Below are 12,916 nucleotides of genomic sequence, written 5' to 3'. Positions count from 1 at the left end.
TTGGCCATACAAAGAATCTTTTTGTAAACGGAATCTTATTGTCTTTGTGTGTCACTGTACATAAGTATAATGGTACCTTGGTTTAAGAGCTCACAGTTTTTCAAAATTGTGACTTGGTTTAAGAGCATCGCTTTGGTATAAGAGCTCCCTGTACTGGGTGAGTTAGGGAGGGGCATGGTCTGCATAGCGGGGGTCTACAGTACTGTACTCTGACCCAGGAAGTCTCCCTCACCTTCCAAATCATAGCAGATCCACTTCAGGATGGGGCTTACACCAGGGGGCAGGACTGTGGAGGTAACCTCTTCATAGTAACCCCTCTCTCTCCAGACAGTGTGCTGCATGTATGTGCCCACATATACCCTGCTCATTCCTCCATGCTCCCTGCAGTCTGTCAGTCCTGATTGGTCCATGGTCCATTGGTCCACACACACCCCTTCCCCATCACTGGTCATGTGACCACACAGACCTCTGACAGCAGCCCTGCTTCTCTATTCTAGCCTGTTGTACTACGCTACTGCATTATTGGGATCTGCACCTCCATCCTGTATCTACAAACTGCTGTTTTTTCAGGTTTATGCACTTGCTATACATTATACACCACATGCTGATTGCTATATTGTACAGTAACTTATAATGTGACATATTCAGCTGCTTCACAATGTTTTTTTCGTTTGTTTTACATGTTGTTCAGAATATAAAATCAGTATTTTTGGGATGTGGAACCAATTTTCTGCATTCTAATGATTTCTTATGGAAAAATTTGCTTTGGTTTAAAGCGTAACTGTCATGTTTTTTTTTAATTGCAGAAATCAGTAGTATAAGCGATTTTAAGAAACTCTGTAATAGGTTTCATCAGCCAAAAAAGCCTCCTTCTGTACTCCAGAAGCAATTTCCCAGCCTCCCCCCCTGACTTCTTATCTGTGCATTATCAGGCAAACACGTCTTCATTACAGAGAAGCCAGTGAAGACGGGCTCTGCTCTCTCCATTGTAAGCCTATGAAGGGGGGAGGGGCTGAGGGAGATGAGGGAGCAGGAAGAGGTGACATGAAGGTCAGCTGTTTGTAGACTCTCTGGGCACCTAAACTGCAGGATTCAGGTGTCAGAAAGGTCAGTGCTTATCTATGAACTTACTGAGAGAAGATTGCAGGGTGTTGTGCTGTGCAAGACTGCTCCGTGCTCAGTCACTCCTAACAGCCCCTCCCCTCTCCATAGCCACATAATGGACACAGAAATCCTGCTGCTTCTGAAGGGAGGGGGGAGGCTGGGAGATTGCTTTTTCAGTACAGAAGGAAACTCTTTTAGTACATAAAACCTATTACAGAGTTTCTTAAAATCTTAATGTTTTCAGAAAAATTGCCCTGAAATGACAGTTACGCTTTAAGAGTGGATTTGGATTACAAGCATCGTCCTGGAAAAAATTATGCTTGTAATTCAAGGCACCACTGTATTCCCATCGGCACTGACTGGCCAAAGGCATTTGTGGCCACACCTTTGTGCTGTGAGTGCATTATTCATTTTTGTATTAACAATCCCTGGTAACGTTGCTTTTTCTTTCTTTTTAGCTTGTGCATAGGGAAGTACTGGAGGGTCACACTGAGGCTGTGTGTGCCGTCCATGCTGTGTACAGGACAGCACACTCTGAGCATGATCTTCTTGTGGCCTCAGCCGCATCAGATTGCTCTGTTAGAATATGGTTAAGAAACAAGTCAACAAGTAAGTATTATATTAAATTGATCAACTTGAATTTAATTGTTTTATATCTAAATGTATTACTGTATATTTTTTACAAACGGGAAGTAGTGCAGTAGCCAGACACCTAAACTGCTAGCTAATTGGAGGAAAAATACATGTGAAAACTCTAAAAGTTCAGTAAGATAAGGTAAATTAGGTTATCACTATTTTACCAGATGTAAGTACAAGGCCGCATGGTGGAATTCTCAGCCACACCTTAGTGGGCAAGCCCAAGTGAAGTCTCTATCAAGATGCCTTTGCAGGGGTTCCTTAGCTGTTGAGAATTGTATAGATGTGTAGAAGTACAATGTGTTGTGCTAGTTTGGATGTCCACTTTCTATCTAGAAGTGTGGGTTCATACTTCTCTGGTTAGGTGACTTTATCTAGGACGCACACATGACAGTGTTTGTCGACTCAGTAGGCTGTGGCTTTATCGAGTCTCACAGAGAATACATAGAAGACACTGAGTTATGGTCTACACAGGAGTAGCTGTGGGATGTTGAGGGCCACGGGACATGCGTAGTGACCTTAATGGTCTCCTAACCAGGAGATAATCATTAGCTGTGCGAGTAGCAGCAGCCCATATGTTACTGCTAGGCATGAAAGAAATATTGCCTGGAGGGGCCCTTTAAGATGTCACTAAATAAAATGGTTAAAATAAATTCAGCAGTGGTAGTAGAAGCATAAAAATATAGACACAGATAGTATGGGATGGCTTATCTTAGTAATATGTTATCATTCTACGAGAATGACCTTTTAACAAAGTGAGCTCTTTCTAAATGGCACTGTCAGATAGTGTATAAAATGACCTGTCAACTTATTCCCTATAACAATTCCAGTGAATCTAAAGAACTCTCCACTCTGTCGTCCCTCTGTTGCAGATATTCTGATAATGCAGATATTCTAGTTACATGTTCTACATAGGCTGAAGTTCTTCCACACTAAATCAGACAAATCATTTTTTTATGTTTATATGCCAATTTCCATTCATTGTTAACTTTGATGCATGTAAACTGGTGCCCTATTCATTTTATAGGGTATTGAGCAGCAGTAATAAACGGTGATGAATAAATGTCTGATGAAACCGCATCTGTCTCAGTGGAGTCCTTAAAATATCAATAAACTGCTCTGTGATGGAGTATGAGTAATGTTCATTGAATTCATCTGCTTGGTTGAATTTGAGAAGCGGAAAAGGTCAGATGTGCACAATAGGTTCAGCACTTAAGCGCTGAGGCCAAGTCATTAAAAGTTATCTTGTTAATGCCTTTTCCAAGCCGTTGGCAGCCATTTTCCTCACTGTAGAAGGGTGCAGTGACCTAATGTATTTTTTTTCTGATCCTCTGTTTAGCTGAATGTCTTCAAACTTTGTCTTTTGGAAATGGATTTGTTCTGGATGTCTGCTTATCAGTATTACCTGGAAGTGGAGGTGAGTGGAGTTCACCAGCTTTTTATCATTGCTAGTGATTTCAGAAAGTGAGATGTCTAAAGTGACATTTTAGGTTGTAGAGTCTAACTTAACAGTTAAAATAATAAAATCTTCTTTCTTGCACCATGTTGTTCTCGTTGGATTATTTACTTAAAGGGATATATAATTTTTTTTTTTTTTTTTGCATACCCGCAGAATTTTAAGAATGAGTCTGTAACATGAATAAATGGTAACCTAAGTGCCTGAAAACCATCAAATGAGTATATTGCAATATTTTGTGGGGTCTTTTTTTAGGGGACAATGCAAGACTGCAAGATCAGTTTTGGCCAAAGTACCCCTGCAAAGTGAACGAGTGATCAGGGAATTATTTATTGTGAAGCTGTAAATCAGGTTTTTATGTTATATATACTATATACTATATCTTTCCATTTTTTTTAAATACTCTTAAAATCTCATAATTTATATTTTGGCCACTAAGTCTAATATTAAGCCATATTAAACCTAATATTAACTCTAAGTATAATTAAAAAATATGTATAAATGCTCCTAACAGAGCAGAAGCTCAGATGAGGGGGCTGTGTGGTTGCTGCTCTGCATGGTCGGTGACCTGCTGCATGGTCGGTGACCTGCTGGGTTGTGTTGGGTCCCTTGGGCGCTTATCACAGTGGTCCGGAGTGGAGATATGACCCACCTGGACTATTGGTACCGCCACCCACAGAGAGGGAAATTAACCCAAAGACTGTGTAGCTTGTTTGTAGGTGCTAGAGTCCCAGTAGAATAAATAAACTTTTCTTTACTAGAAAGTCTCTGGTAATACAGGACAATAAGTTAAAGGGGAGCTCCGGATAAGAAAAACTTGTGTTCTAATAAAAGTACATTAAAAGTTATATAGCTGTGTCTATACAACGTATTACTGTATCTGTGCGGTTCTGCCACACTGGTAGCTGATAGAAATCCAGGAAGTGGAAAAAAATGGCCCCTGTGCCAATTCACTTTCTCCTGCTCCTTCTGCTATCCCCCTCAGGAGACAAATCTTCCATGCCTCTGTCTCACATTGTGTGTGTTTGCTGAGGACAGGCTGATGATGCAGACAGAGGGCAGGGTGTGATGTCACAGGAGGCTTGGCTGGATCCCCCAATCCCCTGAGTGATCCACCATTTTTGAATGGCCAGAAGCAGGTGCAGCACTAATTTTACTGATTGTGATGGGTGGGGCACTGTGATGATCAGCTGAGGGAAAGCATTGTATTCTGGGAACTGCCCAACCAGGAAGGACAGAAACACAATACAGAACAAAAATCCCCCAAACAAATGGATTTTTGGTAGTTTCAAAACTGGTATAGACAAGTAAGTAATGCTATATGCTTCTGCAGAAGTTTCATTTTTTTTAACCTCTACCTGGAGTTCCCCTTTAAGGTACTTGCGTTCACTGAATCTGTGAGATCACTGAGAGATACTGAGGTAGTGAGTAGAATAACAGTGTTGACCTGGTTACGCGCTGAGAAGAGCAGAGAGTTCAGAGAAGTGGAGAGGCGTTTGTCTTAAAAGTCCCAACCCAATGTAGTACTGTGCTCGGAACTTTAGTAGAAGAAGAATACCTGAAGTGAATACTTGAGAGTATAAGAATACTTCGACCTCTGTCGCTATACCACCTTCTGCCCTGTAGTGTCAAGTTACCCATCCTACGAGGGTGTCACAAGCCCCAGTCCTAGTTATGTATGTATGTAATTATGTAACGACCTCTGTGAGTGATGGAGAAGAAAGTGTGAGAAAAAAAGAGAGTAGAGATAGGTAGAAGAAAAGAGTCTCTCTCATTGGTGCACAGAATCACAAGATGCAATACAGTAACCCTTAGGTGACTACAGCTGTGCAACATATACAGAATTAGAGATGAGCGAACCTCGAGCATGCTCGAGTCTATCCGAACCCGAGCATTCGGCATAGCGGGGGCTACTGAAGTTGAATAAAGCTCTTAAGCTGTCTGGAAAACATTAATACATATCATGTTTTCCACATAGCCTTTGGGCTTTATCAAAGTTCAGCAGCCCCCGCTATGCCGAATGCTCGGGTTCGAATAGACTTGAGCATGCTCGAGGTTCGCTCATCTCTAAGAAAGATACATAATACTGACATCTAGTGACAGAACTCATACAATACTTCATAAACACTTTACTTTTGAAGTATCAGGCTTTTGTGAGGGGTGTTCTAAACAGAAACACCCGTGGTGGGACACCACAGCCGCCCTTATAATAATTAAAAAAAAAAAACATTTGTAAAAAATACATTTATAATATTAAAATCTACCTCACACTTTCCCTTTTAACAGATTTGTTAGTTCAAATAACATTTCACTTTTCCCATAATAATTAGTAGTGAAACAATAATTGAAAAGAAACTTTTTAAGTGTTTTAAAGCGGATGTATCAGCAAATTTTTACATCAATGCGCTGGTGCTGCGGTCCTTTGTTTTTTGAACCGGAGCCCGGTTCCCGCACATGGCGCCGGTTTGAAGCGGGCCCCCCAGGAGCCAGGGATTATGACAGGCAGCCATGATCATGCAGCTGTCTGTCATTAACCCCTTAAAAGCCAAAATCTATAGCGATGGCAGAGGCATAAGTATCTGTCACTTACTGATCAGGACCGCTGCAGCAGGTGGAGTGGGACTTTTTGTATGGTTTCATTGACATTAGAAATTGTTTGACTGAAGTGGAGGTGTGATAGAGCCTCCTTAATTGCACAGTGAACATTGAACAGTGTTTAGACATTCCACTAAACAGATTTACAAGGGCATTTAATTAGTCACATTATGAGTGGAGGTGGAGGTAAAGAAATGCTTATGAATCTAATGATTAAGCACCTCACTTAACACAATTGTATTAATTCTCTGGTGCTTTGTCCATGGGTGTCACAGTATAAATCTTCAGACAAATTTCAGAAGCTCAACTAGTACGCCACCGCTATGTAATTATTGGTTATTACACAAAACACTACCTTGAGCAAACCCTGCAAAATTGTCTTGTTAGGTCTTTAATGTTGGCATCACTCTTTTTTTTTCTTTTCTTTTTTTCCTACAGTCCCTGTTTTAGCCTGCGGAGGAGATGATAGCCGGGTTCATTTGTATGTAAAGCAGGATGGGCAGGTAATTAATCCTTCAACAGCTGATATTGGTTTGTGTGTGGAAATTAGCATTATTTTTCACCTTCTTTGATGTTTTCCCCGCTACAGCTGTAAGTTTCCCCAGACGATCATCATACAAAACCTTCCTCATTAAAATTCTGTGCGTTCAAGCCTTGGGACATTTTAATCTGTGACTTTTCCTATTGCATTTAGGTTCTTTTTTCTGTCTGTGAAAAGCAGAAAAGCCTATCTAAACTATCAAAAAGTATATAATTATATTTAATAGCAGGTTCAAAATCCTATAGCCAAAACACTTTCAGCTTGAAATTACTACACAAGCTCTGTTGTCTAATACTTGTCCCTTGCGTCCATAGTAACCTGTTGCCAGTTTTCCTGCATTATATCTTCCTTTTAACGCTTACACACTTAGGGGCTGTTCACACAGAGTAAAATCAGCGGAATGTAAATCGTTGAGCGGAGAGCCATACAAAAGTGAAGGTGCACAAGCCACCCCATTGAAATAGACGGCAGGTGGGATTCTCCGCCACAGAATTCTGCCGATTTTACTCTGTCTACAGCTTTTTTTAATTTGATATCCATCGAGGTAGAGAGTTAAGAACGTTTAAACAATAAGATGCTTTACACAGAGGAATAAGGAGGACCTGTCACCATTCCTGGCCTGTCTGTGTTAGCAAATTCTTCCTCATGAAATAACAATTCCAGAAGATCTTTTCTTAAAACTCTGTGTTGTGCTGTTTTTCTGTTATTCCTACAAAAAATGTATGACTTAGTCAACTGGTAGCACCTGTTTTTCTATGTGTCCTTAGGCTCTGTTAACGGAGAGCTTCCGATAGTCATTATGACAGGAAGGCTGGCACAGCGGAATCCCGCCAGCCTTGCTGTCATAATGACAGTCTTTGGGAGACATGACCATTCTTCAGCACAGAGACACAGCGCACAAGCCTCCCATAGTCATCATGACATGGAGGCTGACGGGATTCCGTCGCCGAATTCCTCCAGTTTTGCTCTGTGTGAACAGAGACTTACACAGTCTTGCACTGTCTGTCAACGATGATTAGATAGTGTCAAAAAGTCTAATGACAACCCTATCCAATGGGTAATGCCCAGTTGGTTATTGAGTGAAACCTTTTCCGCAAGAATAACAGAGGACCAGAACAATGCAACTACTGTATAAAAATAGGTGATCCAGAATTATTTCATGGGCATCATATTTATTAGCTAAAACAGATAGGCCATTAACGGTGACAGGTCCTCTTTAAGGCCCTTTTACATGGGCCGATGGCTGCGCAATGAATTGTTTAATAAGCCTTTGCACAGCTTGATAAGTAGCAGGATGGGCTGCATGAGTGATTGCTTTGTGTTGTCCTTTATTATCATCATAGAATATTGCTGGAGGATTGTTGTCTAGTACACACTTCTAGCTTCCTATAAAATCATATAGCCTATAAAAGTCATAAAAGAAATAATATATGTGTATACCAGGCATGTTTAAAGTAAACTAGAATTTATCCTGTAAGGCTGGGCCTAGGTTGGCAGCTGTCACTAATTTGTGTTTTAGTTTAGTGCAGTGCTTCTCAAACTGTGAGGTGGGCCTCACCATTGAGGCGCCCCCTAGTTGTTGGTGAGGCCCAGCCCGGGAGGCAGTTTTCCAAAAATTGACCATAGGCTGCGCAGTTCTTTCCCTGCCTGCAATAATCTCTGCTTTAGGAACATTATTGACTCATGTTGAACTTATTTGATCATACTTAGGAGACAAATGCAGGGTAGACTGATCAATAGTTTTTATTTTGGCATGGACTTCCACCATAGATAATGAGGCTCTGGCATCCTCTTGGTCAGTCTGGTGAGACCTAAGCATCATTTTGCTCTGTTGAGTGAGGCTCCAGTAGAAAAACTTTAAGAAGCACTGGTTTTAGTTTATTAGGGTATTTTGATGTAATGTTTTATGTGATACCAGTGTATCTGGCAGACTATGGATGGTTTAACCTCTTCCCACCACATCACGTACCGGTACGACCTGTGGTGGGTAGGGAGGTTCAGAGAGGGGTCATGCAATGACCCTGCTCTGAACCGCCTGGTTCTTTGCTGCTATAGTGTGGCCGATCACTGCTCCCGGCTTGATAACCATTTAAATGCAGTTGTCAAAACTGACAGTTGCATTTAAAAGCTCAAGGAAACCCTTACTTGGAGGTCTAGTGGACGGATCGTCCCCGTTATGCGATTGTGGAGGGGCGATTTGTGCTTGTGGTCAGGCTGGGCCTCAGTGCCACATTAACCTTGATCTTGGCTCAGCACTCAATTACTATGGGTTCCAGCAGCCTATAGTAATCGAGCACTGATCTCATAGATCAATGCAGAACGTATATATTGCATTATCTTGCATCTCTAAAAGAGATCAGTGTAGTTTGGGGCACTTCCAAGTTATGGAATCGTCCTAACTATTAAATTATCCGGAACGTTCCTGATCATGCATGGTGAACAGCATAAGCGCAAAAAAGTGCAAAATTGCAGATTTTTGGTCCCATCAAATCCAGAAGAATTGTAATAAAAAGTGATAAAAAAGTTGCATATACGCACCCAAGGTACCGCTAGAAAGTACAGATCATGGTGCAAAAAATGACACCTCACACAGCCCCATAGACCAAAGGATAAAAGTGTTATGAGGGTGGTAATAGAGCAGTTTTAAACCTTTTGTTTGTTTGTTTTTTCAAAAAGGTTTTGAATTTTTTAAAAGCAGTAAAATAAAAAAGCAGTTGCCTTCCGTTGTAATCGTACTGACTTGAGGAACATAGATTATCATGTCAGTTTTACCACAGGGCAAGCGACATAAACACAAAACCGGTCAAAATGACAACAAATTGCTTCCTCCCCCCCCCCCCCTACAATTATGTACAGTCATCTTGTGCAAGGGTAACCGCTTGATGAGAAATCTTTTATAGTACTCATAATGTTTCATTTTAGTTTCAGAAGACACAAGTCCTCCATGGACATGAGGATTGGGTGAGAGGAGTGGAATTTGCCATTAATGGTATGTAAATAAGATAATGTTACAGGCCTAACATTTGGTTCAGTTATCCTAGTTAGTTTGTATTCTGTAGTCTGGATGTTTTTTTGCCATCATATTGTAGATAACTGCCACACCTCCCTCAGTACTGGATGTCCCATTCCTAATAGATATTGTATTTTTTGGCTTATTAGACGACCCCTGACTTTTAAGAAGATTGTCAAGGGTTCGCCTTATACACTGGAAAATGTTAACCCCTGCCTGACTGCAGTCCTGCTGGGGTTAACTGCAGCTAAATAAAAAACAGTTAACTCACTTGGGGCCCGTCCCCAGCATCCACGTGTCTCCTGGCCTATTCTTGGCGCAGGCAGTGGAGCGTATACTGACTGCGCCGGGGATCCCCGAAGCTCTCCCGAACAGCCGAGCGTCTCATTGGAAGAGCTTGGAGATGCTCGGCTGCTGGGAGAGCTTCGGAAAAATAACAGAGGCTTCGGGTACTGTTTTTATTCTTTATAGTGGTCGCCCCATACGGTGGGGATGCGGCCATTTTTGATCTCCCCTAATGCATGGGGCGACCATAACCGGTGTATAAGACAACCCCCAACTTCTAAGAAGATTTTTCGGGGTTAAAAAGTTGTCTTATACGCCGGAAAATACTGTATGTAAAAGGGCACCCCTCTGTACGGTTTTCTGAAAGCAGTTTCTTTAAAGTGTCACTATCATTATAACTTTCAAAATCTAAATCAACAGCAGATGTGATATAAAGCAAGTTTGCAATATACACTCACCGGCCACTTTATTAGGTACACCTGTCCAACTGCACGTTACCAGTTAATTTCTAATCAGCCAATCACATGGCGGCAACTCAGTACATTTAGGCATGTAGACATGGTCAAGACAATCTCCTGCAGTTCAAACCGAGCATCAGTATGGGGAAGAAAGGTGATTTGAGGGCCTTTGAGCGTGGCATGGTTGTTGGTGCCAGAAGGGCTGGTCTGAGTATTTCAGAAACTGCTGATCTACTGGGATTTTCACGCACAACCATCTCTAGGGTTTACAGAGAATGGTCCGAAAAAGAAAAAACATCCAGTGAGCGGCAGTTCTGTGGGCGGAAATGCCTTGTTGATGCCAGAGGTCAGAGGAGAATGGGCAGACTGGTTCGAGCTGATAGAAAGGCAACAGTGACTCAAATAGCCAACCGTTACAACCAAGGTAGGCAGAAGAGCATCTCTGAGCGCACAGTACGTCCAACTTTGAGGCAGAGGGGCTACAGCAGCAGAAGACCACTCGTTACTAGCATGGTGTAGCTAATAAAGTGGCCGGTGAGTGTACATTCACTTACCAGAAATCCAGGTCCAGGAATTCCAGCCAGTACAGAGAGTCACTGCTCAATGTGTCAATCAATCACATGACTGCCTTCTCTCTGTGAGCGCTCAGATGGCCTGGGATACACAGGACTTCCTAATTTCTGACCATTTCCTGTTTTTTTTTTTAGAAAAACACTCAGAAAACAGGAAGTGCCACGTTTTCCATGATAACTTAAAAACAAAATGAATGTAAATTGCAAATTGCTTTATATCACTGTTAGATTTAGATTTTGAAAGTTCTAACAACAGTGGCACTTTAAGGCTTTGTAAACAAATGTCAAAATCACACTGAAAATACCACCTCAAAGTCAGAGTGTGGATTTTGATGTATTTTTTATCATGGCTGCACTGTGAAAGCCCTTCATTGAGGCATTTCTTAACCCTGGTCAGTGCCCTCTACACCCAGCCTTCCAACACCTGCCTGGGCTCTCTCACCCCTTTGTTCTTAGAACAGATTTATGGTGCTTTCTGGAGTCCGGCCAACCCTTGTGGCTTTTGCTCATGTGGACAAGGCCTATTTGTTCTGGCTAACAAGCAGAGAGACGGAGTGGGATTTTTAGATAACTTTGTGCAGCGGGTTATTTGGACAGTACAAGAGGAGTTGTTTTCAGCCTTTCTTCATCTACTTGGAATTTTGGGGGATATTATTATGCTTTTCTGTTTACTCTGTCACTACAGCAAAATTATATTGACTTTAAAAAGTGCACTCATCAGTAGTTTCATCCAGACAAGGTTTTGGCAGTAAACACTCCCATAGCCCTTCCCTATTAAGTGATGTCTATAGTGGCTCTTGAGTGTCCTATGACACAGGAGACTTCACTGGCTACAGAACGCCAAGGAATGAGGCCACCATTGTAAAGATTAGCGCTAGTACTGTAGTATTTAAGTTTTTCATGTGTTGGCTGGACTGACAGTTTCTTAATATATATATTTATTTATTTATTTATTTATTTATTCTTTTTTTTTGTTTAGCCAAATTAGTTAACATGGATGTTTGTTTAAGCAAATAACGTATGCTGTAATGTTGTTATTGTTTCAGTTGAATAAATCCATTTAAATTGTTATTAAGTTCAGGATTATTTTTCTCCTTCCTAAGTACAACAGAACAGTGGTGTCCAAATATGAATGATTAACCCATTAAACTGGGGAGAAAAAAGTAATATAAAAAGTGATTCTAAAAATCTTCATCTACTTGCATGTTAAAGTAGCAAGAACTAGTTTAGGTAGAAACTTTGATTTAAATCACTGATTTAAATCGAGCCTTCCTGACTAGTGATTTAAATCGTGATTTAAATCAGTTTGATTTAAAACAAATCCACCCTGGGTAGAAAGGAGCTTTTTGTCCATAGATGTCACCTGAAAGAGGGGTATGTGACTTACATGTGTAGGAGGCAGGGTGGCATAGTATAGTCACATGCCTGCTACACTCATGGACGGGTGTGTGAAGATACAGAGCTGCATAATGCAGCATTACTAAACAATATGGTAACTGTAGGATAAACTAGCGACAGAGAAGCTCAGCAGAATTATATATCTCATACATTGTACTGTGCAGCTGTTAGAGAGAGAGATGAATAACCAGGACTCTGAGCACTGTAGACTAGTTCTCTCCATTATGTGTGTGTGTGTTCAGTAGTCCTCAATATTTATGAGCACCAGCCCCCTCTGCCCACCGGCCGCACAGGCGCAGTTGTCTATCTATAGTGTCTATAGCCAGGCAGCTGTCAATCAGCAGGGAGAGCGAGTTGTGCAGTACAAAGCACATTTTCCTGCATATCTGGAGAACGGCTGATCAGAATGATGTACAGTAATATACTGTTCTGCATTTCTGTCACTAGTTCGTGCTGTTCTTGTTGAAGGCGGTATAAACCTAGTGACAGATTCCCTTTAAGCTACTATTATGAACATACACACTGGCATTGTAAGCGGTTTAGGGTGGGTCAAAATTAAGTGACATTTACTATAAGCTATAAAATGGGCTGCGTGATGTAACTATTTTTGTGCGCATATATATATATATATATATATATATATATATATATATATATATACATAGGCAGGAAAGTTATTCAATAAAGTAAAGTTACTTATTGTTTGTTGCAAGCTCAGTCTGTTTCTTGCTGTTAAAAGTCATTATGATCCTGTGCTTTCATTTACCCGGCAGGTATGTTGAGTGCTAAAATAAATGTCTTGCCTTGGTTACATTATGGTGACTTGCTAATATGTTCTGATTGTTGCTTCCGTGAGCTGTA

At 41.1% G+C, this 12,916-nt stretch overlaps 1 protein-coding gene across 2 annotated transcripts in view; it reads left to right on the top strand.

Annotated features, from left to right (window-relative positions):
* Nucleotides 1-12,916, top strand: part of ELP2 (elongator acetyltransferase complex subunit 2) — a 147,586-nt gene that overhangs the window by 36,351 nt on the left and 98,319 nt on the right. For both annotated transcript variants that reach the window (XM_069958154.1, XM_069958153.1), the window contains exons 4-7: nt 1,563-1,713; nt 3,080-3,157; nt 6,230-6,294; nt 9,255-9,321. In XM_069958154.1, coding sequence (XP_069814255.1) covers nt 1,563-1,713; nt 3,080-3,157; nt 6,230-6,294; nt 9,255-9,321 — 361 coding nt within the window. The remainder of the gene's footprint in view (nt 1-1,562; nt 1,714-3,079; nt 3,158-6,229; nt 6,295-9,254; nt 9,322-12,916) is intronic.

This window comes from Dendropsophus ebraccatus, chromosome 2 (assembly GCF_027789765.1).
Source record: "Dendropsophus ebraccatus isolate aDenEbr1 chromosome 2, aDenEbr1.pat, whole genome shotgun sequence".
In the NCBI taxonomy this organism is placed as follows: domain Eukaryota; kingdom Metazoa; phylum Chordata; class Amphibia; order Anura; family Hylidae; genus Dendropsophus; species Dendropsophus ebraccatus.
Note: the sequence above shows the minus strand (reverse complement) of the source record. Positions and strands in the feature narration are given on the sequence as shown.